General features: G+C 35.8%; 1 protein-coding gene across 1 annotated transcript in view; it reads right to left on the bottom strand.

Moving 5' to 3' along the window:
* Positions 1-19,914, bottom strand: part of LOC122063169 (AP-2 complex subunit alpha-1-like) — a 54,250-nt gene extending 34,336 nt beyond the window's left edge. Inside the window, exons 1-10 of the mRNA XM_042626871.1 lie at positions 19,466-19,914; positions 17,823-17,954; positions 14,060-14,185; positions 9,979-10,041; positions 9,800-9,897; positions 9,492-9,699; positions 6,159-6,230; positions 5,985-6,077; positions 3,570-3,671; positions 3,273-3,370 (exon numbers count right to left, since the gene is read on the bottom strand). Of these exons, the coding sequence (XP_042482805.1) occupies positions 3,273-3,370; positions 3,570-3,671; positions 5,985-6,077; positions 6,159-6,230; positions 9,492-9,699; positions 9,800-9,897; positions 9,979-10,041; positions 14,060-14,185; positions 17,823-17,954; positions 19,466-19,597 (1,124 nt within the window). The 5' untranslated portion in view covers positions 19,598-19,914. The remainder of the gene's footprint in view (positions 1-3,272; positions 3,371-3,569; positions 3,672-5,984; positions 6,078-6,158; positions 6,231-9,491; positions 9,700-9,799; positions 9,898-9,978; positions 10,042-14,059; positions 14,186-17,822; positions 17,955-19,465) is intronic.
* Positions 19,915-27,864: the final 7,950 nt, after the last annotated feature.

Genomic DNA, 27,864 nt, shown 5'->3' with positions numbered 1-27,864 from the left:
GTGTTGTATCACATGTTTTGGTAAACTAATGGTTGACATCCTACAGACTTCATATCGATGCACTGAACACATGGTCCCACATTGTTAATGAAAGATATCATCAACATGAGATTCAATATCCTTAATTGGGGAATATCAAGGAGAGAGAATGTTTATACTAGATTGGACAAAAATCAAGTACCGGTTTCATTTTTGTAAATTTCTTACAAAGATTATTTTCTAATTTGAAAATAATATTTCATTTGTTAAAGTTTTATTTAAATGTTTTTCGACATCCGATCATTATCACAGAATCTCTGATATAGACACGTATAATGAGTTGGGGCTTGGCAGTATTAAATTGCATGCCTTATAGCTCATCATGAGATATTGGAAAAGATGAAGGCTTTGTATGCAAACAAAAGAGTTTCAATTGTGCATAAAATTTTTGGGGAATAAAATATAATTGGATTATATTAATGTCATAATATAATCAGATACCAATTCGGTTTTATGCCAAGGAGATCCACAACAAAAGCTATTTACCTCCTAAGGAGGCTTATGGAAGTATTTAGAGCCCACAAAAAGGACCTCCATATGGTCTTTATTGACCTAGAGAAAGCATACGATAGAGTACTGCGAGAGCTAATTTGGCATGTCCTAGAGAAGATAAGGGGTAAGATCAACTATGTAGATATAATTAAGGACATGTACGAGAGAGTGGCAATGAGTGTCAAAACGGCAGAGGGGCAAAGTAACGAATTTCCAATCACAATTGGGTTACACCAAGGATCTGCTCTAAGTCCTTATTTGTCTGCACTCATTATGGATGATTTAACCAAGCACATCCAAGACTCAATTCAGTCGTGTATGCTATTTGCCGATGATATTGTGCTGATAGATGAAATCGTGGATGGGATTAATAATAAATTAGAACTATGGAGATCAAGCTTGGAATCAAAAGGTTTTAGGTTAAGCAAAACGAAAACAGATTATATGATGTGCCCCTTCAGTCAATCTAGAGGAGGGGAGGGAGTGGTGAAACTTGGGGAACAAGAACTACCACGGAGGGACTGTTTTAAATACCTGGGGTCCATTATTGACAAAGAGGGGGATATCGAAGATGATCTTACCCATAGGATTGAAGTGGGGTGGATGAAGTAGCGAGGTGCGTCGGGAGTGTTATATGACAAAAGAATACCTATTAAACTCAATGGAAAATTTTACAAGACAGTTATACGACCAGCTATGACATATGGAGCGGAATGTTGGGCAGTCAAGAAGAGTACTTTGAATAAATTGAGTATAGCGGAGATGAGAATGTTGCAAGGCCTGTGCGGCAAGACCAAGAGAGATAGGGTAAAGAATGAGCGTATTAGAAATGATTTGGGGGTTGCACCAATCCAAGACAAACTCCGTCAAAGCCAATTGAGGTGGTATGGCCACGTGCAACAGAAACCTATGGAGGCCCCAGTAAGGAAGAGTGATCAAATTCATTTGGAGAGAGCTAGAAAAGGTAGGGGCAAGCCAAAGATGACTATTAACGAAGTGGTGCGAAACGATATGCAAACCGTAGGGCTTGACTTTAGTATGACTTCGGATAGAGTTACGAGGAGGATAAGGACCCGTGTTGCTGACCCCCTATAGGGGATGTTCCCATAATGCGTCTTTTTATACTGTTGTACTTCTTTTATCCCCAAGTTTCTTCTTTAACCGCTCTTTTATACTTCTTTACTTTTCCTTAATGGATCCATGTAGCTGACCCCATTCAGTTGGGATAAGGTTATGATTGTTGTTGTACCAATCCCTTTTAGATTCTACCTCTTCTCACTTTAGAAACAAAGCAGTTGTTCAATTTGTAAAGTGTTCTCTACCACCAAGATTTGGAATTCTTTGTTTTGGAAACAAAAATTGGATCAAATAAGGAAACCCTAAAAGAGGATTCATTATAAAAGTGCAAAGGGAGAGCTCCACACGATTTTTGAAGCTCTCCTTCCCCTTACCCTAATTTTCTGTCTCTCTCTCCCCTCTCTCACCTTTGTGAGTGTATGCAAAAGAGAAAGTATGGTTTGTAAAACCCTAGTTCTCTGTGAAAGAATACTCTCTTTCGTTGAACGTGGATTGAAGTTTCAAAGCATTGAAAGGAATCAATCATTGTTGTTGCTCAACTGAGGAAGAACTATTATCTGGAGGAGGAACTTCGATTGCAGCTCTAAGCTAACCATACATTCCCTCTCGAATTATGGTTAAACCAACATCTGAATCCGCTGCACTATCGGGGTTAAACCAACATTAAATACATAGAAATAGGAATATGTGCACATCACCATTGGCATAACCAAACACCTCGCATAACATTTTTATAGACTTTCTGCTGCAAATAGATCTTGCAATTTCCATTTTCCAAGAAATGGTAAAAATATTCCATTGGATAACATTTTTATAAACTCATTGCACTACCAACAAATCCTGTGTTTTTTTCCTTTCCACAACTGGCAAAAATCTCTCTTGATAACTTTGCTTTCAGGATATTTCCAGCAGAAACAAAAAAGATAAGAGCTTATATTCTGTTGAATCCGAAATTTAACATAAGTTGCAATGAAAATCAAACCACTTGACAAAAAGGAAATATTACTGTGGAATTCTAGAATCAGGACTAACTGCCTGAATATTGGAAAAGAAGTCCAAGCCAGTAAAAGATCCATGTCATAAGTCAGACTAGCACTAGTTTTATAAAGTAGATCATGTTGTAGAAAAGTAAAATATGACCTGAGGGTAGTACATGCCCAGCCATGCAAAGGATACTACAAGAATATTGATTACCAAGCTGTGCCAACATCTTTTCACAGGGTAAAAGAAAGATCATACTTTCTACAACTAGAACATTTGGGACATTTTGGGCTGAAATATGCTAAGAATAACATATCAGAAAGGATAACCGAATACACTTCACCACAGAATATGTCAATTCTTTATAAAATTAATTTTAAATCTAGTTAGGGGAAAAAATAATAGAACCCAAAAACGTCTTCCACACTATAGCTTCAGAAACCAAATGTGCTTTGAAGAAGATGTAAAAATAATTTTAAGAAGAAAAAAAAAAAGGGACCATCCTTTCCTAATTGAAGGCTTCCACCAAACTGTCATCAAAACCATAAAAAAGGGGAAATACTTTTTAAACGAAGAAAATGCCAACCACACTATCTTCCAGAATTCAGAATTTAGTTCGTACTCTCCAATTATAATGATTACGGACACCAGAAATCAGATCATCAAGGAACTCAGTATCTAACCTGATATCAGGATCCTTCAATGATGTAATGATCTGGGATTGGTGCCTCTTAATAATATCCTGCACATCTGCCACCATCAACATCCGGGTCATATTCTCCTGCACAACAGCAATGTACATTATGCCATGAAAGCTATCTATGAATCAATGGAAAAAGATAACTTGCTCTGCAGTCAGGTGCATAGGGAGCATATAAACCTTTTCTCACCCATTATACTTCTTCAATAAATTGAAACTGTGGATACAATAAAGAGATCTCAAGTAATTCGACCACACTCTTCATCCAGAGAACACTTACCAATCCAAGATATCGGATATTGGGCTCACGGACAGCAATAAACTTCCCAAGCAACGCAACACACTGAGACATCATTTCCTTTTCAGCATCAAGATGCATGACCTACAATACGAGAGTTTAACATAAGCACAATAAATTACATCCCACTGGGTCCCTACAGATGAGAAGATTCAAGTTATGAGAACACCAATGGTATGCAAGATAATTCATCTCAAAGAATATCAAACACAGGAAACTAGAGCTAAATTGCTAATAATGTAGAAAAAGAAGATAGAGAAGAGAACTACAAACTTGGAGGAGATAACTGTTGCTCATGGTTGGGCAGAATACTCCAACTGTTGGCTACAAACTACAACATATAGTAATAAAATAATATAAGGGACAAGCATAGTTGTCAAGGCAACTAGGCGACCCAAGGCATTGGCTGGGTGCCCTAGGCATGCAGTATATGACTGTATGTAATATAGCATCAATAATTTTATATAATTATATTTTCATCCAACATACCCCATTTAGTTGGGATAAGGCTGAGTTGTTGTATATGCAGCATAGAAACAATATTGCAATTTGATATAATTATACTAGTAATGACCTAATATGAGAAAACCAATATAAATAAGGTGTGGTGCCGCCTTGGACCTTGATATAAATATTATTACAAATATGCCCTTAATAAAACAACTGAATACCCAAAATACCCCCTGTAGATATATTAAACAGAAAAAATGCAATCTTAACACTCCCCCCTCAAGGTGGAGCATATACATCACCCATTTCAGCTTAGAAAAACCTTTCGTGAAATAGATGAAACAAAGGCTTAGTGAACATATCACCCAATTGATTTTTAGAAGCACCAAAAGGATCCTTCACAAAGTTACAATCGACCTTAATGTGTTTGGTCCTCTCACAAAAATTGGGTTATTGGCAATGTAAATAACAACTTGATTATCATAAAACATATTTATAGGTTTAGTAACCAGAAACCCAAGCTCCTAATGATCTCTAACTACATCAACTTGGCAATAGTATGAACCACAGCTTTATACTCAGCCTTAGCAACGAAAGGCTAGATCACAAAGGACCTAATCCCAGGCCGGATCTGAAAAATATAGCTGAATAGGGAGAAATATGAGATCTCACAAACCGTAGCTTAAATGAGCTGAAACTTGGAGTAGATGAAGCTCCTATATTGGTCAATAAACTCTCAAAGATGAGACAATTCTGATGGCTGAATTGAGAGTTATGTTGTCAACATGAATTAGGAAACTTTTTGACATCTTTCGATATCTTGAGATTTCAGCCTCCAATGAACGTCAAATTTGGAGCAAAGGTTCCTCGTATGATGCCCAATTATCCTTCAAAAAGTGAGCCTCAATTGATAGCTAGTTGGGAAATTATGCTTGAAGAGTGAAAAAGGCAACGTTATGGAAGTTCTGCAAAACAGCAGCTATAGGCCTTCAAACTGGTCTTTCGATGGTGCTTCTAGGCTTGAACAAACTTGCTCTGATCACTCAAACACTCTCTCACAACAAACAAATAAAAGGAAAATAAGAAAAGAAAGAGAATTCAATGGTGGCGTTGGGAACTGTGGAAGAGAGTTAAGATGGGTTTCTCAACCCTCAGGTTTTGGGCATCTCACCCCTCAAGGTAATAGCTATCTCAGCCATGAATACCTACTCAATTTTCATAAACTTCAATCTTTATTCTTTTCATTATGATCAATGGGCTTTAAATAGCCTTACAAAACTTGGACACAAAGAAATAACAAAATAGGAAACTAATGGACTGAAACGAAGCCTACAAAAAGAATCCATGTTCCACTAAGGAATCCACCTGAGTCTTCAATTGGAATCCAACAAGAACACCTAGAATCCACCAAGTAAACACCACTGAATCTAAAGAGTTAGGTCTGAGTCCACAGAATCTAATTTCAGAAACTTAAAAAGTTTATTCTTCAACTCTTGGGGAGGGCCTATGGCCAGTACATATAGTTATAGCTGTTCCAAAAGCCTATGATTGGATTCAGAGAAAGCTTACATCATCCAACCAATAAAAATAGAAGTTCCATCACCAACCAATGGGAAAGCTCCAGCATAACCTAATACATTAACAACCAATAAGAAAAAAGAAGCCAACTCATACTGGGATAAAATATTCTTAACCCAAATTAAGCTTTAAAATTATAAAAAAAATAAAATAAAAACTCTTAAGTAATTAATATATCACATCTTCCTACCTCCCATTCATGACCTAGCACAACAAAAACCCCTAGGAGCAAAGGCCAACACATATGTCACCCAACCCAAGGCTTATTTCCGCTAAAATGAGCCCACTTTACTGATTTATCTGCATCAATATTATCCCAGACTACAACGTAAATCCAAAAACCAAAAACCTGTTAAATTACGAACTTACCAATGCGAGGGCTTCAAAGAGAACAGCATGTGATGCATTATTCTTGTTAACATTTTTCACAACATCAGTTCCCATTAGAATACGTTGTAAAACCTACAGAAGCCAATAACAATGTTAATCACAACTAATGCATTATAAGAGTAACTTTACCATACTCTGTTAGAAAAGACCAACCTCAAAAAGTGATCTTCTAATATTCGGATCTTCAATTGCCGGAAAGTATTGAAGAGCCCTCATTGTCTTAACCTGTAACAACCAAAAAAAATTGAACATAAAAGGTTGTTCAGACCCCCAGAAACCACTTTGAAAAAATCAATATCATGGCTTTACCTAACCTGGATAAAGTAACAAGAACAGACTAGAAAACACATACATCTAAGGAGTTCAGGAAACAATGCAAAACCATACATTTAGCCACTCCAATTGACTGCATAAACTGTGTAGCTCGAAGGAAGGGAACCAAGTAATAGAACGTTAAACCAAGTTGCGCAATCCACTACCTTTGACCTTTCCAATTCACCACAAGTTAATTTTTAGAAAAAAAATTTCACCCAGAAATCAAAAGAAGAAATGCAGATTGTTCCAGTGCTTGCATGCTTTGTTGGGAAGCGAAAGAAAATGATGACCAATCTACCCATTGTGTCTACACTAGAATATTCTTCTAGTGTCTCCTCAAAGTTACTTGGCCATACAAGGAAATGATCTCCACTTTCCCTCAATATTGGTCCCTGTTCCATTCTCCTTCTAGAATATTGCCCTTCTGATTTGCACATGAATGAGCCCCAATAACAGGGGCTCATAACAATAAGGTATTTGTGAAGGTTTGGAAAACTCTAAAGCAGAAAAAATAGAATCACCCTCCCAAAATTTTTAAATTTTGTTTTGAGAAGGTAACTATAATGTACAAAATCAAATAAATAAAGCAACCTGTACACTCAAGACACTGTATAACTGCCACAGCCACAACCTTCCCCTTTGAAAAGAAGGAAAAGAACTTCGACTCCTTGACAAACCCAAACATCTCAGGTACACCAGTTAGTAGAGATGAGAGGACTAATGTTTGATCCCCAAGGACAAACCCTCATGTACCATCTCTAATCATTTACCCCATATCCCACATACAAAAGTGTCATTCCCCCTAGTTCTGAAAGTATAGAGCACCAAGCAGCCAGTAGAACCTTGGCCTTCTCTGGAATGCTACCTGCTGAGTGACTTGAAAAATCCTAGCATTTCTCACTTTCCGAAATCCAAATAGTCCAGCAGACAGCAGACATCAGAGGGGATCATTCTCCAAAACCAACCATCCCATCCTTCTCACTCTACCATATAGCCAACGGAGAGTTTGAGAATATTTAGCATATCTGCATCACTGAGAGGCACCTTCCCCATACCTCCCAAGCAAAATGGAAGCTGGAGAAAAAATAATATAACTTCCTGGCACTCCCTGCATAGATGGCAACTGTTCCTCATCCTCCATTCCTTTGTAATTAGATTAGCAATGGTCAAAATTTTCCCCAGGATTGCTGTCCAAGTAAAAACACATATTATAGGGGGGACCCAGAGAATCTATAGAATCCTATGTGGAAAAATATTCGTATGAACCATCCCGATCTTTCCCCCACAACCTCACATCTACCCCCTCCTTCAACTAGGTCCATTCCAACAGAAGGGATCTAAAATTTCCTTTTTGATGAGGGTATCATCCAGGGATTTCAGACATATCAAAGGAGAATCCGAAGTACACAGCAACATATCACTTCATTGTGGCTAGATGTCTCTTGTGTAGATGCATTATTCCATTTATTTATGTGTAGCTTGTTATATTTTGTTGCATTTTAATTTATTTAATGTCAAAACTGTTATGTACTAATGTTGTAAGGGAGTTATTTCCGGAGTAGTAGATATCAGGGAGTTATTTCTCTTTTTTTTCAACATGGGTTTTGAAAGGTTGCATTTGAAATGGAAGACAAGGAACATGATGTTGAAACTAGGAGATTCTCCCACTCCCTGCAGTATGAGTGATTCCTGCAAACCTTTGAGTGAATCCAAGATGGTGTGAAGCCAAGCCCCCTCTCTCTTCCCTATCTCTTCCCTCTTATGCCAGCACCCTTTTCCTCTCCCCTATTCCTTTTCTACCAGTCCCAAAAGTTCCCACTTTTGTCTTAAATTATAGCCTCAGACACAAATGGGATGAATGTGTAGCTTGTTATATTTTGTTGTATTTTAATTTATTTAATGTCAAAACTGTTATGTACTAATGTTGTAAGGGAGTTATTTCCGGGGTAGTAGATATCAGGGAGTTATTTCTCTTTTTTTTCAACTTGGGTTTTGAAAGGTTGCATTTGAAATGGAAGACAAGGAACATGATGTTGAAACTAGGAGATTCTCCCACTCCCTGCAGTATGAGTGATTCCTGCAAACCTTTGAGTGAATCCAAGATGGTGTGAAGCCAAGCCCCCTCTCTCTTCCCTCTTTTGCCAGCACCCTTTTCCTCTCCCCTATTCCTTTTCTACCAGTCCCAAAAGTTCCCACTTTTGTCTTAAATTATAGCCTCAGACACAAATGGGATTCATCAATTAACAGCAAGGAGGCACCGGGACAGCAAAGGAAGAATTGCATTAGATTTCTCGAACCTGTCGTCCTGCATCACTTTTATTCAATATTTCAATTTAACTTACCAAGTAAAGTTTCCAAGTAAGATAGCATGGCTAGCAATATGAGTTAAGACAACTCAAAGGAAATGTGAATTATCATATCAATGAGCTAAGACTTTAATGAGAGCATCTCTTTTTCTAACACCTTAGTCACTTTGCTATGACCTACCAAAAAAAAAAAAAACGTTTTGCTCCAAACTGGGGAAAAATGATAAAAGTCATTTTGGTATGTCAATTGACATTTGTTAAGGGTGTCTTGCCATGATCCATGAGCCAAAGCATCGAGAGATCTGTCAATCACGTCAGGAACAGTGCAAAACCACAACAGAAGCCTCCAATGTGAGACTCCAACACAAGCTTATTAATTTATTCACGTTAATAAAGTATAGACAGCATCGTGAGAGATGAAAAAGGTGATATCCCTATGGGATTTGGATGCACAAAGGGGATCAGAGAGTCAGCGATGCACAATTCTAACAGGATAGAGATTGATCTTTAATGTGAGATAATGAATTTGTAAACGGTTTCTCTTGTCCACTGCTTCCAAAAAAATATTTATTCAACTTAACAGATATGGGAAGTGACGGAAACTTCTTCCTCAGGGGCCTTGTAGCTGAGGTGTAGATACACAATATTAGCTTTTGACTCGGCCGCATTCTAACAGAGACAACCAAGTAATGAATTTGTCATGTAAAGAAAGGATCTTGATACCTTTTCTCAGTATCGGATATTGAAAACCCTTTATAGAATTCATTTTTCTTCCCCTAATAAAATTGCTGTTTTCCAAAGTGTGTATGTGAGCGATGTAGAGAAGAGAGCGGGATAGAGAGCACAGAAAAGAAAATACACAAACCTGTAGCCAGGGAGATGGGATACCATAGTATGTATATTCTTGTGGGACATCTTGGTTCCTAGCAAGCCTCTCCAAGATCTTAACGCATTTTGGAAGACAACTCCAATATGCATCATGATTATTCGACACTAAAGCAACAAGAAGGCTCATAACAGACGTCAAAACTCCCAGATCACGCTCATCCAAAAGCTGTGCCATACGATCTGACCTGGAAAGGCAAATGGAGAAACAGAATTAATCGGAACACATTAAAATAACTTGGAGTGGAAAACACGCATGTTCAAATAGAACACAAAATTCAAACTCACCAGCCATCTACATTAACAACATCAGGATTTTTTCTGTACAGGCGAAGAAGACACAAGGCAGCCTTCTTTCTGACAAGTGGTCTACAGCTACTGGACATCTGACAAAACAGATGCACTCTGCATCATCAATATTCAATTCAAAGCTAACAGAGACAGGAGAAAGCAGGGTTTTTGCTTACAAGCAATTTTTGGACATCAGGCGCCAATGATTCAGCAAACTCCCTCCCACCGATATTTCCAACCTGTAAACATACTCCAGTCAATAAAGTTAGAAAAGAATAAAAATATAAGACAGAATCACTAAATAAACAAGTCTCTGTGAGTGTAATATGCATGTGCAAATATGGTATTGTTTGTTGGTAACTCACACACCCAAGCCTCTGCGGCTGGCATTACATCTGCCACATGGCAGCTTACGTGGCAGCCACGGAAGGTCAATAACCCACAGCGTCCTTAAATCGTTCAGTAAGATTCAACCAACAAGCATCTAGCCACAGGGTAACATTAATTCTTTCTCCTTTCATTATTCTTTTGACAAAAAAGGAAATAGTATTTGAATCAGTTGAATTGTCCCTGCCAGTCCCAACAACACTTCTTTCTTCTTTGGATCACCAAAGCTCCACATGCTAACTAATCATATTGATTAAAACCTTGAAAAACATTTTATGAGAACCACAAGAAGATATTGGTGAAAGTAGATGCAAATCAGAACTATACAGAAAGCGTATTACGAGCTCACTTGCATGAAGCAAAATAAATTTTCTAGCAGTGCAAACTTTTAATCAATCCTTAAATGCAATCAGGATTTTCACTTTCCCGCCCCACGTCACTTTCAAGGGAATTGGTTAAGCAAAGGATGACATAAAGCAATAGCTGGATGTTATATTTCCGAATGCCAGTAATGGAGAACTATCTCATGTTTCTTATACTAGACACCAATTGTCATCAAGAATGGTAATACCAAACAGAAGAGATCTATTCTTCTGCATCACTGGAATCTCCACACCACTAGAAACTCAAGCTGCTAGGATGACAAAAGTGAATATGACCATCAAGGCTGACTGCCTAGTGTTGCCTACTTGGGATCAACCACTGATCCATCGCATAGACCTTTTTTGAAGGGTAGGCTCAATTATGAGGGCAGCGGTCTTAACGCTATTATATGACTTTATACTCTGTTCGGTTCAGTATCTCTTTAATTTGTGGATGGGAGAGGGTTCCCCACGGTCTTTCGTCTGCTCATTCAGCATATGATTCTTATCCAATTGTTTCTTCCGATAAGTCTTATGAGACAAATTCGGCTGCAGATAGGCATTCAGATTCATTACTTGGGGCTGATGAGGAGAATATGTGCACCTAAAATCATCCCAAGGGCTGCTAATGTGGCTACTAAGCTATTTCTTTGGAAAGCTCCTACTGAGATGAGAAATTCCCCGATTAAGCTCTAAGTGGAGAAGCGGATTTGGATGCCTCTGCTCCACAATATTCCTTATTCGATTCGAATGATTATATGGAGAAGCTCCACGAATCTGCTCTGATCCAGTCAATTCCAGAGCCATTCGTTCTCCTCTAGTGGTAGCCGCCGGCCCGCCGATGTAGGGGGAATCTCCCATACCACACCAATGGCAGTGTGAGAAATAGTATCATCCACACAGGGCCCACATGATTAGGGAAGAAGAGGGGAAAAAACCATGTGAGCGGGCGTATGGTAAATTGGATGCATGGGAAACATTTTCCACCTTGAGAATTTTGTGTGTTTAAGAAATTTAATTGAGACTAATCAGTCTAGATTTGGGTGATATTCTTACTTACCTTTGTATCTCATCTTTTGAGTTCACTTTTGAAATAATTTAGTTAGTCTTAATGATGCGGATCCATCATGTAGCTTTCATACAGTATCAGCCATCGGTTCAAACCTGATAAAGAGCTTATTTTTTGCACGAAACTCGAGTCTGGCTTCATTTTTCATCAGAGTACAGAGATTTTGGAAAGGAAAAAAAAAAAGGCATTGTAAGAGTTGTTTATGGGCCCACGGCCCACCCAGACAATTAAATCCAATTACTAGAAAATGGTCGTGATTCTGTAAATTCAAAGCACAAGTAAAGACTCTTTTGGAAGAGAAAGGACTTTAGGACATAATAGTGAATCAACTTGAAAGAAAAGGACAGATCTGGCATAACAATGAGAAAGGGTGTAACTCATAAATAACTTTGAGACATGAGGACTATATGTATTAATATTAAGTGTGGGCGGTTGCTTGTAATTCCAGGACTTAAACCTTGTTCAACCTTACAACCTGAACTCCAACCAAACAGTAACCTGGTTGGCTTTGATCAACAGAAATCCTCCATCACAACTTCAACCAACAGGCAACTTGGGGCAAAGATTCTTAAATCAGAGGACTACTAAATATAAGCAATACCCAGACCTGACAATCAATTGTAAGTGAAACAAAGCCACTGAGATTTATACTGGCAAAATAAGAAGATTTAGTTCTAGTTGCAGGTTTTTTCTCTCTCAACCAGAAAAGGATTTAGGAGCTGAATACCTATGGTTTTGGGTCGCCAATGGAAAGGTTTCCTTCACCCAAAATCTCAGGATGAACTGCTTCAAGGAAGTTGATCAACTTATGCGGGGACTGTTAGGTCACCCAGAAACAGAGCACACTGTATAGGTTTTAAGGAAAGCTGAAATAAAAGGAGATAAAGAGAAAGAAAGAGGTTATAAGATGAAATCTGACCCGATAAAAGATGAACCAGAGAAAGTACGAGAGAGAAGAGAACACGAACTACTGCACAGCTAAGAGGTAATTCCCGTTTTCTTCAATATTCCAAATATCAAATCTAAATCCCAATTATTAGGTATTTTTGAAGCTATTATATAGAATTAAACAAAGAGTCCTATTCCTGTTCTGAAACTGAAAGTAAACATCAACTCTAAAGTAAACATCAACTCTAACCATAATTAAAGTAAACATCAACTCTAACCATAATTTCTACCTACGACTCCTAATTAACCAACAGCAACAAGATAAAATTAAAGTTAAAATTGACATAAATAACCCTAATCAAATCAATGGCTAACTGCATCGATTAAGTATACAACCCAACACTCAATACAATGGTCAATCCCTCTCACCCCATACAGACACCACTCTAATAATTTATATTTCAATTCTTTGTACGTTGTACCACAAGTTTTATGCAACTTGAGATGTAACTGCCTAAATTTCAGTGTGAAACAAGATTTAAGTCTATAATCCCATTCTATACATCTACAGTCATATGTTTCGGTTAACGAATTGGTTCATGCAACTTTTCTCAAGCATAGTGATTTGTTTCAGAAGAACTAGTTCCCTGTGGATTCGCAAGGAGTACTAATTGCCCATTTAATAAGCAGTTTATTTTAAAGATTTCTTTTTCCCTCTTTATCCAGTCTTTATGCAACTTTTTGAGTTATTTCATTAATGTATTACACTGTCTTATCTTTGAAAACCGTCAAAGCCACTTATATATCCTAAACACTAACTCCTAACATTTAATATTCAAGTCTTTTGATGAATCTAGTATGTGCCAATTTTCAATGCAACTTGTAATCAAGGTTCTAAATCTCGGGTTTCGACCAGGTTTCGAAATTTAGGTCAAAATTTCCGAAACCTGGTCAAAACCAGGTAATTTTTTTCTGGCTTATTGCTAGAATTCTGGGCCCAAATTTTCCAAATACTAAGTTTCGCCTCGGGGTCCACCGAAATGTCCAAAAAATTCGGGTTGAGATTTCCGAGACAATGAACCATGCTTATAATCTCCATACCGAATCCTAACTAATTGAGCCAGGTTTCCATAACTTTGCCATATCTAAAGTTCAAAACCCAGCTATTTAAACATTAGGTTTCTTTTTTCGTTTTCTTTTTTTTCTGTATAGGTGAGGGGGAGAGGGGAGTTCCTTGCACATTTCCTTTGTTCATTGTGCTTCTCTTTCTCGCTGGACCATAAACCATAAACCAAGAGTTTGATAATTTTGCAGAGTCTGCTCTGCTGAAGTTTCCTCTACATCCCAAGATCACTTGAACGTAAAGGTTCTAAGAGAATAAAAGAAGAGAAAAGATATGTTATTTATGCACTTGTGCATGAAATCTACAGTCTCATTTATTAGCATAAACCTGTTTTTTGCAAACATTTTGATAACTATAAAATGTGAAAAGGAATTATACATAAAATGGGAAAATCCATCAAATCAACAACCAAACAGCTTTGTTAATACCATGGTCAATGCCAAGCACTGAAAGGTTTCATTGCGCCCAATAATATCATTGCGTACAGTATTAATGGCCAATCTGAGAAAGTCATGGTTCTCATTAAGCAAGCATGAAGTCACAATGTATCCAACCTGCAGCAATATTTAGCATAACAAAGATACTTTGTCAGTGCAGCAGTCATGTTCTGCATATCCGAGAAACAGTTCACCAAAAGATTGATGGTAAAAAATACAAAGAATCAGTGGATAAATGGGTACCCATGAACAAAAACTCGATGCTGCATGAAGTATGTTTACTAAGAAGAACATCTCATGAAATCATGTTCCTACATTGTGGGAGAAATGAACTAAGTTCTTTATTGCATAACCTTCATCCCTTGTCAAATTTTAGGTCCTATTATTTTTGTTCTTCTCACGCAATAAACTTTTCTATCAGCTTAAATACAAATAAATAAAAAAATTCCTCAATAATATGGAGGGAAGTGGAACTGTATACAGAAGCAAAACAGATGTTCTACCATACAGACATCAGTTCTCCAATAAAATAAAATAAAAACTCCATCCTAAACCATATAATTCTCTCTCAACATATAACAGCATTAGAATGATAAAGAACGATAATGGCAACATCTAAACAAATTCTGTTGCATTCACATTTAGTTGCATCATCAGTTTCTTTCTTCCCCCATACCCCATGTGATACAGTATGAACAATGGTTGTCACGGCGACTAGGTGACCCAAGACGTTGGAGGGGCACCTAGGCGAAAAGATAGTACCCGCCTAGGCACCCTAGGCATAGAGTATATGACTATATATAATATAGCAATGATAATCTTATATAATTATACTTATACAAAGCATTGAAGCCATATCATTGCAATATGATATAATTATGATAGTAATAACCTAATATGATAAAACCAACTTATAATAAACAAAGCATAGAATATAATATAAGCATATTCATTAAAAAAACAAAACAGCGCACGTCATCACCTTGGACCCAAGAAAGAGATTGGGCGCCTAGGTGACGCCTTGACAAATGACAACTATCGTATGGACTATGGAACCATCTTCTAAAGAATATAGTGGAATTCCTTTCCCTTTTATGCGGTTTCCTCTATCACACAGAACTTTTTTTTTTTTTACTATCCCTTTAGAATTCAAAAATTATTTTCTTTTCAATGTTCAAGGTCTTGCCGAAATTTCGCAAAATATTTCAGTTTTGCGAGATGACAAAACGAAACTCCATGCGATATGTAAAAAGTGCAAGGTATCAATAGAATTTCGCTTTTGGTGAAATTTTGACAATATGTGTGATTTCGGTATCGTTTCAGTACCTTTGATATCAACGTATAGTTTCGAACGAAATGAGCAGAAAACAATACAAACCTCTAATATAAAATGTATATTTCAAACAAAATTGGTAGAAATTTCAACCCTTTCGTTAGTTTCACTGTTTCTAGTCCAAGGTTTGTGAAAACTTGGAAGCCTAACCTTGAAGTGGGGTAAGGCTGCGTATATTATGACCCTCCCCAAACCCTGCAGTAGCAGGAGCCTCATGCATTGGGCACGCCACCTTCAATATAAAATGCATAGTTTCAAACGAAATGGGTTGAAATTTTAAACCAATTCGTTGGTTTCACTGTTTCAAGTCTAAGGTGTGTGAAAACTTGGTTTTTTATGATTTTTGGCCAAATCAGTCCCATACAAGTGTGGGACACGTTATCGCGCAGTAGTATATCATATTGAAAGCGACAATTTGCAGCATTTGTTAAGAAGGTCCAAACCAGTCCATACAAGCGTGGAATAGGAAATAATAGGGAATGTATACAGCAAGTCAGCAGCGTACAACATATTCTACCAACCTAGGGTCTGAAGTCAAGCTACCATTTTGGTTGTGTTTTTATACAATTTAAGGGCTCCAAAATGTTTACAGGGCCTAAAATAGGGTTTCCTAGAAGTTCTGGGACCTAATTTGGTCAATCAGACCTCGAAAGCATCCACCAAAACCTGACCAAAATTTCATGGTTTCATGGAATATTTTGGTTTTGAGCCTACCAATGCCTGGAACCTTTTTGCTTTTCTTGTCATCATTATTATTCTTTTGAGTTGCCAATTATGTTGTTAGACTATAAATATTTATTACTCTGAGGGATTTTCAGTCAAATTACATGTTCTAGCTCTTAATTTGTACAATTGTTGTTGCATATGTCCTTTGTTTCATAGTTGTCAAGGGAACTACAACAACAACAACAACAAACAACAAACTCAGCCTTATCCCAGCTTAATGTGGTCGGCTACATAGATTGTCAAGGCAACTAGGCGACCGAAACGATGGAGGCACCTATAGGCAACAAGGTGCCTGCCATGTGCATTATATGTTATATAGCAATGATAATTGTACATAATTATATTTGGGCGAAAGAACCCTGCCGGTCTGGCACAGGAAACGCCAAACGTGGGGGCCAATGAAAGCACAAGCAGGAGCATCTTCAGCGCACGCAGGGATGGGGGCAGCGCGATCATTGCAAGCCTGTTGTGTCTAGGTGTTTCCTGCACCAGACCGGCAAGGTTCTTTTTCCTTTATGTTTAAATTACAAAATAGAAGCCATATCAATGCTATAAGATATAATAATGCGAGTAGCGACCTAATATGAGAAAATCAACATATAATAAATAATTTGATATAATATAAGGATATTCATAAAAAAATTAAAAAAAAAAAACATAAATCAACATAAACTCTTTACATATGCAATATATCAATGATAATTTTATATAATTATGTTTATATTAAAGCTTGTTGATGTTGTGTTATTTTCCTTTTACTATCATTTTTCCTATTTGGTCTTTGCATGGATCCATGTGGCCGACTCCAATAAGCGTGTGTGAATGTGTGTGTGTGTGTGTGTGTATTGTAACATAGAAGCCAAATCAATGCAATGTGATATGATTATGCTTGTAACAATCTAATATGTGAAAACCAACATATTATAAACTATAAACAAAGAATTGGATATAATATAAGAATATTTATTAAAAAACAAAACAATATACATAAATCAACGTAAACTTGTGAAATATAAAAAGAAATGGTATAAAATAAGATGTGTAGTCACAAGGTGACATCTAGGCATCCAAGGCAGCGGTTTTCTTGCATCAAAAAAGACTGTTGTCGCCTTGGACCCAAGAAGGTGCTTAGAAGCCTAGGCGATGCCTTTACAACTCTACTTTGTTTTTCAATTTCCAACCAATAGAACCCTAAGGAAGAGGTAAGAGTATGTTGAAGCCTGAAGAAGATTGATGTGCACAGAGGAGGAAATTTAAGTCTATCGAAGGTAAGATTGAAGTGTACAAAAAGGTTTCCATAGCAGAAGATTGAGCCCAAAAACAATAAAAACAGAAGAAAAAAAAAAGAGCAGCTGCATGACTGCGTAGCAAACCAGGTCCATCAAGTTTCATTCCTCTTCGTATCCTCTTAGCCCTCCAATTTTCTTCCTTCCTCTCTTGCCTACCCACAAATTTTTTTTCTTTTAGTTTCCCCTTATAATGTCTTGTTACTCCCTTCCCATTCTCCCATCCTCCCTGCTGCTTACTTTTTTATGTCCCTAAACCCTTCCAGCAAGTATAAATGTGAAAATATATTTAAGACAAAAGAAACTTTAATGTTAGAATTTAGGATAATTATCTCTAAAATATGAGCCTTGATCGAAAGTTTTCCAAATTCACCTAACATGTCACAAATCAATTTAGAGATGCTTCTACCTGCTTTTCTGGATACTTTGGTGCAGATATTAAAGACACAGATTCCATGTGACCAAAATCTACATCATATCCCAGCATATATATGTAGAGCATTTTCCAAACATATTTCTTCTTCTCATAAGGTGTCAAACCCTGTCAAAAAGAACAACAAAGCTGAATCACTATAGATTTTCAGAATCCAAAGGAGAACTGGTAAGGGATTGAACAATAGTGACTTGAGGTTCATTTTAATTTCCACAGTTTGCAATTTGCCAAATGTCTTATGAATAACCAGATTCAGCAACAAGATGTGCCAAATGAGTTCACAATGGGTACTCTAGAGAATTAGGTAACTATAATATATGTTAAGTGACAGTGTTAAAGTTCTGGTTAATGGATTATAAACATAATGAAGGTAAGACTTAATTTTTGATAGAACAATCGGGGAAAAGATCATGATTTGTTTATTAAGTCAGGGGTGCACTATAGCACTCATGAGTACCCGTTTGATGGAATTATCAAAACCCACTTTCGAATGTGATTCATGGAAGATCCATGCCATGGAAACTAAATTTCTATTTCTAAGTAGGACAGATAATGACCTTCCATGTAATGTTAAGACGCCAGTATATGGATGCATTGTGTGAGTGATATAACCATTTTATTCAGCTGCTGTAAAGGCCGGTTAGCTAATGGTTTCTTAGAAGAGATTTGCACCATCATCATCTTCTTTTTTTCCCCACCATTGAGTGTTTAATGAATTTAATTTGTCTAAATTTTCTGTAAAGCACAGTGGACATTGTCTTAATATTACCAGACTGGTACAGGAGAACTAGAAGAAAAGAGAAGAAAAGAAAAGCAAAGGAAAAGAACAAAAATAAATAAAAATTTCAGAAATGTGCAACATGCAGCTGGTTTCATTCAATCACATTTCAGGAGGGTTATTTATGAGGAGTTTATCTCTTCTGTGTCAACCTGCAAAGTTTTCAGGTGGCAAGGACGAGAAATAGTTTGCTTTCCTGGGAAATCATGTTCTTTGTCTCAGAATCATTTTCTCTCTCTTGTCTCGGCAGACACAAGGCAAAGGGTAGATTGTCTGCACTACCAAAACACACAGAATTTACCAACTGGGCTAAGCTTGCACCTTCTATACATAAAATTCTACAGGGTCAGACCACCCTGCTCTCTTTCGTCCTTGGTCATTTGAACCATGGGACATAATAAACGGACATCGATGGCATAAGCTAGATATCCCCAAGGAAGTGTCCAACAAGATCAAAGGCCTCTGTATGCAATTTCAAACGCAGTGACTGAACATTAACTCCAACTACCAGTCAGCAACAAATGAGCCGCTGCTTGAGATCACTGGCATTGCCAAAATGAATTGAGTTCTTACTGTTGTTGTGTTTCAGGTTGCGTCAATGACATGAAATAAAGCCATGCGACCTCCATCAAAAACCTAACCAGAAAAAACACACCACCCAAAACCCAGACACAATTGAGCTACCATAATAGTCTCAACGGAGTCATAAACCTCGAAATACCAGCCATTTCGAACATTCAATTGTCTTCAGCAAGTAGTTAAGGGATTGAAAGCCGAAGAGACGCTTATCAACGGCAATTCTTTACAAAAGGGAGACAGAAAAATATAAGAAAATCCTAACCTTTTCATTTTTGAAACGAGTCCTAATGTTGCCAAGCTCTTTATCAACCCTGAGCCTTTCCTGCTCTTTGTTCTGGCAATTTCGAACATCGCTAATGAAGACGGAGAGACCTCTCATTCCAGATAAGGCCATCTCCTCTCAGATCCAGTGAGGGATCAAACACGAAAAGCTTCACCAGACACGAATCCTCTATTCTCCTCTCTATCCTCTCGTGTCTCAGCTCAGATCCGATTGAAGACAACCGAGATCTCCTGAATAGACTCTCCAATTCCACTCTGCCCTAGAATGTTACGCCAAAATCACCGAAAGAGAAGAAGATGATAGACAGAAGACTAATATGATCACCTGAGCGAGAGATAGAGAGATAAGGAGCTGAACCTAGAAATTTGGAAAAAGCCGACGCTCGCTGTAGCAGACGACTTTTACCCTTCACTCTATCAACGCTCTTGTTCTTCTTTCTCTTTTTTTTTTTTTTTTTTCTTTTTTTTTTTTTTTTTTTTTTTTTTTTTTTTTCTCTTAAATTTAAAATAAATTTGTTTAAAATAGTATTTTTCTACAATTGTCTTAGACCTTTATATTTATTATATTCATTGTTGGAGCTCCGGATTGGCACTTATTATTAATTAAATATTAACTATAAAAGTTAAAAAAATATTAAAGAGGCGGGAGGAGGAGAACAGAGTGGCGCTCGCTGGCGTATGAGGGTAATGAGGCTATGCAGGTTGGGTAATACTAATTAATCAATTAGACCTATGGTTCTATAATTCGGAGCAGCCGAATCGAGCCGATCCACATTCCAGATCAGTATTGGCGTTGATAGATCCTAGTTTGGATGAGATTTGTATAGAAAAAGCGTTGCTTTTTGAGGAAACTTTCTTCTATTCAAATTTAATCCATTTCCAATGATTATTCCACGTTGCAGTTGAAGAGGCATCTTACTCCTCTAACTGTTGTTGTCATAGGGGTTGAGAACAGACCATGGAGGGGAAGATGAGCTCCTCTTCCTCTTTGGTTCGTCCATTGGTCTAGTTGGCATATTGGGGATTGGAGTGGTGGATTTATATATAGAATTTGAAGCACGCAACGACATTTTTTTCTTTGGGATTTTTTCTTGTAACCAACCCTAAAGATATTCATAACTTCTTGTAACCCCTAGAATTTGAAAAAAGATCTCTTACGTCCTTCACTTTCATAAGAAAATTTCTAATAAATCCATTTCGGTAGAGGAGAATCGTTAAGTAATGATGTCAATAGTTTACTATTATTTAAATAGCCAAACTACCCTTAGGTATCTAAGTCAGCAGGGTTGACTGATTATAACCAATCCAACCTGAATTGAAGAAGGGAATGAAGCAGAAAAGGAGAAAATCTAGAAACGAAGAAGAAAGTAGAAGAGATTAGGGAAGGAGATTTTTGCATCTTGCAGATGGGTATCTAAGATTTCATATTAGATGAATTAAGGATTTGTCGTTGTGGTAGATACCAGTATCCATTCATGCCCAACCATTACTTGAAGAATGAAAACTTTGAAAAAAGTATAAATAAACAGATTATGAATAGATAAATGAATCAAAACGTCCATGACATTGCTGCATTGTGCAGAAAGCTATCTAGATAGCAATAGAAAGTGTAAAATTTGGTACACACTGAGATTGAAGAATATGAACTAAAAATTCATGACTGAAAGTTGGCTCCAAAAAATTGTTAATAGTAGGTGTTGATGATGAACCCTGAAAGCTTTATAGAAGTCATATCAACATCATAGCATTACGTATATGAAGAATCTAGTCTACTTCTTCTACATATCAACTTTAAGGCTTTCTTCTGTACAACAAGAAGATTTTAGAACATAATCGAAGAGTTTAAAAAACTGTAGCCAAAACCCTAATCTTGAAAATCCGATCTACTTCTTCTTCTGTGAAAATCTTCTTCTTCCCTAACATCTTCTACTTTCTTCTTCATTTTAAGATTTTCTCCTCCTAATTCCTTGCCTTCTTCTTCGTTTCAAGCTAAGAGGAATTTCCTTCATTCTTCTTCGCGAGGTTGAGAGATGAGTGAAATCCTAATGGATTGGATACAATCGGGTTCAATTGTGCTCGGTTAACCAGATTCAGGTTGCCTCTGTTGAACATAAACTAAAGAAATTCGTTCTATGGGGAACTTCCCAACCCATCTCTTGGATTCAAACTCGTCTCAAACGCTTCTTTTTAATGCAATGGGTGAGGAAATGATTTCGGTAAAGAATCGAGAGGTAGGTATTGAATTGGGAAAGTGTTGAAGTAAAATGTAGAAGGAGAAGAAGATGAACTGTGTGGAGAGGTTTTCGAAGCCCAGAGGTCGTTGGATGAATAGACAACCGAAAAAGCAAAATGGATGGAGAAGAAGGAGAAGGAGATGGAAATGGAGATGAAGGTGGTTGGGAGGTCAATTACAGTCCGAACGAGGAGGAACAAAAGAGGAGCTTCCATCTAGAATCGTTCTTGCAGTGGTATAAGCTCCCCCTTGCAAAGGTTTCCAATGGTGGAAAAATATGTTTTTTTTAAAGTTAATAGAAGGGTCAAAATAGCACTTTCACATTTTAAGTTAACAGTGTTAGACAATAAGGGTGCGGTAGATATTATTTTCAATCCTAGTGCTTATAGGAAATTATGAATACTTTTAAGAGTGATACAAGAAAAAAATCCCTTTTTTTTTTTATGAAAAGAAAAGAAAAAGAAAATTATATTAAGGCTCCATTTGTTCTGATGTAAAGTTACATGTTAGACAAATTTTTCAATGTTTATTTCAACTAGGTAAAATATGTTGTAAAATATTACTATAATACTAATAATTACATAAATGCCTTTACACTCATACTTAACCAAAATAATTATGAATGTATCATCGATTATCATATTTGATACTATAACCAATATTTATGAAAATTATATTGTAAAAAAAAAAAAAAAAATCAATAAGATATCTAGTTCATGCCATAATGAAATAATCCTAAAAGAAACCCGCAACCATGATGAAATAATCCTTAGAAAAATCCTATAACCATAATGAAATAATGCGATCTATCAGTAGGAAAAATTAATGTCAATAACTTTTACTTCATTTAAATGAAAATTTATAATCTTCAAACCAATGTTTTCTACCTATTCATAATTACTGGGTTTGCATCTCTATTTAAGTGGAATCTTCATTGCTAGGAGCATAATCTCATCTTAAAGAATCAATGAAACATCACTATTACTTTTCAAAACAACCACAGGAAAATAGCTTATCACCTTTGAGTAAAACATAGTTTTTAGTTTTTTTATCTTTCCCTATTTCTGCATAGACACATGACCGAACAGTCTCAAATACCCTCTCAAGTCTATTTATGCATTTAGTTGGGATAGCTCTATACTATATATGTATTTGCTGCTTTGTTTTGGATTAATTCCTAAATTCTCAAATGTTTTTTCAAGCCCATGCAATATTAGAATTTTGTAGGAATTAAACTCAAATATTTTACAAGAATGGGTCTACCCAGTCATACTCACTCCTACATCACTTGGATAAAACTTGTAGTGTTGTTTCACTTATAAAATTCAAATTCTTTGATCCAATAATAGAACCCATCAGTAGATAACCAAAATAACTTATCACCTGTTGACATAAAGAAATAAAAATACAAAGTTGGGTTTTTAATAAAGGGTAAACCAAATAGAAACTGATTTCAAGATAATGTTAAAAATCCAATGACAGGAGCTATGAGACAAGGTAAAGAGGATACAAGCTGATTGATCCAAACAGGGAAAGGTGATGCCACTGACTGCAGCAGAAAGTAATCAAACTAATGCAGTTAATCACAAGAAGTCAAGTGAATGTCCTCGCTTCCTACAACACACTCATATAGATTTTCTAGAAAAAGAAAGTATTATTTTCCTACTTCTAAAAACATAGATTTGTGAGTAAAATTTTATCAATATGACCACAAAGTAGTCATTTTAGCAATTTTTTTTTTCTGTCTGGGTAAGGTCTACAAATAGGATATTACATGATATAATGCACTCAGGGAAGCTTGATCTCATGGTACAACATGCTAGCAAGTCTCAAACCCTTTTAGTTGCTGACTGAAAAAATGGATTTATATCAGCAGACCATTTCTCAGAAAAAATATATCATCAGATCATTTATTATAAATTTTATCCAATAAAAAACTAAAATAACTTATGTGAACCAGAATTGGAATATATTCAAACTTCATAAAAATAACCAAAATACACAGATATAACAACTTAAAATAGGAATCTTCAAGTCTGACCCATCGTAGAAACATAACTTTGACTACATATATGTGTGTTTTTCTTCTTGTAATATTGGTACTAAAAAAAGCAAATGATCAAGAAACTAAAATGTATCAAGGTAAACAATCATTTGAAAAGTAAAAATACAAGTCTTAAACACTCATGTGTTCTGAACCAGAAAAAGAAAAAATATTTCTATTATAAAAATGTAAATAGTAAACTCAGATAAGATATAATTACTTTAAATCCAACAAAATTGTCCAACTGGTCCCTACTTCAAACTATCAACTACCACTTTTCAATCATTCTACATCTCCCATATCATCCCTTGTAATAAAAGCCTCTAGCCAACTCGTCCTTTTTGTTCAAGACCCCAAAAACGTTATCTAAAATGTCAGCATTGAAGGCATCTACCTCCATCACCTCTTTGTAGAGCCTCTCAGAAAATGCAGAGGCAGAGTCCTCTCCTTGAATCTATGCACTAGCTAGTTTTTCTATCTTTGAGGTCATCACACCCAACACACGCACTGTATCCTCATCCACACAGGGTTTCTTTCCATGTTTTCTAGATGAAGACCTATCTTTTGGTTCACACGCCCTTGGTTCTATTGGGTGGATGGAAGCTAACGTTTTCATTGCATAGTCATAGTTATGGTCACTGGAAGAAGGTCTTACACTGTCACTCGCATGATTATTGGCATCATCATCTTATTCGGCCAAATCATTTTTTGTTGAAACTACCTATAGGTTGATCATTTTTAATCACAATTGTCATTTTCATATTTTTGGTGACTCATGGATCTAAATCCCTTTGTTTCTGATGGGCTTGTGAAGTATTTTTAAGTCAATAAAATTTTCAAGCATACATCATATATACATAGCTATAAGAATTTTAAGCATATCGTTATAAAAAAAAAAATCAAACATACATCACATATACATAGCTAGGTTAATGCCTAAGACTAAACTGTCTTTTAACCACAACTTAGAGAGAGAGAGAGAGAGAGAGAGAGAGAGAGAGAGAGAGAGAGAGAGAGAGAGAAATAATGTTCATAAGATTAAAAAAGAAGAGCTATCTCTCAAAATATAAAGAGGGATGTAAAAATCAATTGCTGAATAGTTGAAGCATGATTATGGCCTTATAAATCAGTGGACAATAACAACGCCAACACCACAAAACACAAACTATGTAATTTCATTGATTTAGTTATCAATACCTGAATATGTTTCCTTCCAAACTTGGTTATCAACCATGAGAGTTTAGGTTTCGTTGTTTCACCTCTAACCACTTTGTCCTACTAAGTCTTTGAGTATCATGTACTATTTTCTTATGGTCCTTAATCTATTTCTTATATTTTATTGTGATATCTCTACCAAATTGTGCGATTAATGCCTATGAAACAAAGTGAATATTAGGTCTGTAAAGTCTTGTCACAATTATTCTCTTTCGCTAATCCTTTAACAAGGAGATTAATAAGGGCATTGTCCATTGTCTCTATCCAACGTAACTGTTGACCTTTCGTCCTCATAGACTTCTTTCTTTTACTCTTAGAGACCTCCCTCACTTGATCATCATCCATCATAGAGAATCTAATTGGACCTGATTAGAGTCAGTCAAAATTACAAGTCAAAATATAATAAGTAATAATAACACGATCCCTTTATTTACAAACAAACATTTTAGATCTTGAAAGATGAATTAAATGAAAAATTAGTGTTTCACTTGTTCTGTGATTGCTCCAAACCTGGCTTAGGATTTTCAAACATCAACGGTCTATATGATCTTTAAGTTCTAGGCGATAATGAACCAGAGTAACATCCATACATAGCATAAGTGCAAACAAGAGTTAATTAAACTAATATAATATTAAAATTCAAAGTTTAACTATCCATTTCAAAATTCAAACTCAAAGTAATGTTGAATTAAATTACGTCTTCAAAGTCTAACTCAAAGTCTGCATCATCTAAAAATAAAAATCATTGTCTTTTTCAAGTTCATAAATAATGTCCTCTCTCTGATCAACAATAGGTTTATCACTCACGTCCTCTCCACAAAAATCATCACCAATGTCATCTGTAAGTTATAAGGATAAGACTTTGAGAAGAAACTTAGTAAGTAGACCCACCACACTAAACAGATTTAAAAAATCACGATCATACAACCAATAATAGGAAATACATATAATATAATGTAAAAAATTTCAAGAAAACAAAAACATAATTATACCACACATACTTACATTGTTACATTTATACTGTCGTATAAGTACATATAATAACTCAAAATAAACTAAACAATGAATTCACAATATTATCTATGAATGACCAATGTGTCATAGTACCACATTACCTCCACTCAACTTACAGAAACTCATAGAAGCTATCTAGTGTTCAACCTCTTAAAGACCAAGTCATACCTCCCAAATGTCAAATAACAATTAGTAGATCTTGTCGAGAGTAAGTTACGTCATTTAGTAGTCCATAATTCTACTTAGAAAAAGTCCAATGAACCAATCTTCATCTTAACATTATAATGCCAATTTTGATAAGGCGAGAGTTAAATAACAATAAAGTCATCCAAAAATAAAAATATATATATAAATACAAACAAGTTCAGAATTCAAGTGTGATCAATACCCTCATTTCACCCCAGTCGATCTCTATGTAAGCGTAAAATCAGTTTCAATTTTTGTAAAAATTATCAAAACTACAACTATAAATAATAAAGCAATAATCAAGAAAGTCTCACATCCCACCTCAATCAAAGTCGGTAATATAAAGAGGCAATGCGTGTCAAGCAAAGTGCCCAACAATTTGAAGAGCTGAGAGTAGAGAATTCCCATTTGAAAGAGAAGATTTCTCAGCAATGAGAGAAAATCTCTAAGTGTAATGAGATGATTTCTCAACAAGAAGAAAATATATGAGCAGGACGCAAAGATGGCTGAAATGCACTGCCAGATGCTAGAATTTACGAATTTCATAAGGATACAATCTTCAAAATAATAGGTATATTGTTAACAAATGAATTATCAGTTTATATCATCTTTCTATTCCATTCAATTCTTCCTTATATAGTAACAAGTCAGAGATGAAATATGAACCAAATACTTGGCCATAATATTTTATCACCAATATGATCAAGGGCTAACTTTCAAAAATTATCAAATCCATTTGCATATATAATTTGATTTGGAGTGAAATCATTTTATGCTTATAGTTGGAAATTGTCCATAGTGGGGTCTAATGGATCTTAAGGAAAATGAAACTCATGCAAAATTTACTTTATTCTTTTGAAATTGACATTTTCCCCTTTATCATTAACTATAGGGGTGAGAGCTTGGTGCTTCCATACGATAATGCATTGTTTTATTATATTTCAGATTTTTGTTCTTCCTTATTTTTTTTCATTTTTTTTTCCCCTTTACTTCAGTCTTTGTTGAAACATGGTCCATTGTATCTCACTATTTATGATGTGAAACTCATTTTATGATATTTGAATTATTAGGTTGTTACAAAATCGTCCTGTCACAATTAAGTTTGGTGTCAATGTTTTGTACTCATCATTCTCTTTAGATATGTTTAATCTTATTGATAATATTTCAGAAAGATATTTTGAAGATCCAATGATATATAAATAAATAAATAAAAGAAACATAGGGATAGACATGTGGGCCTTGGCTATCTACAGAGAGCAAGAGTCACCATTGAGGTTTTACTTTTCAAATTAGTCAATTAATAAGACAGTTTTGATACTCGTATTTGTTTCTTTCAAGTACAAATGAAGTAAGAAGCTAAGAGAATTTTCATTTTGCTCCCATTTATTTATGTCAGGTACAATGAAATTAAGTAGAAATTTCAAAGTTCCAGCTAAGAGAGGTGGTATTGCAAAAGATGACATTGGAATAACTTGTCGCAAATTATGTTTCTTTGAGAATGTGGATAACAACAACAATGGAGTTTTTTTTTTTTTTTTTTGTATTGGTGAATTGAAGTAGTGAACAATTGAATGAAGTTATTATATATATTGATCTATTGAAAGTATAATGAAAGATGATGAATTTTTTGAATACTATAGTACACTTTTTTAGATTGAACGAAGGTATTGAATTGTAGATGTTTTTT

This window comes from Macadamia integrifolia, unplaced genomic scaffold (genome assembly GCF_013358625.1).
Source record: "Macadamia integrifolia cultivar HAES 741 unplaced genomic scaffold, SCU_Mint_v3 scaffold1224, whole genome shotgun sequence".
Lineage (NCBI taxonomy): Eukaryota > Viridiplantae > Streptophyta > Magnoliopsida > Proteales > Proteaceae > Macadamia > Macadamia integrifolia.
Note: the sequence above shows the minus strand (reverse complement) of the source record. Positions and strands in the feature narration are given on the sequence as shown.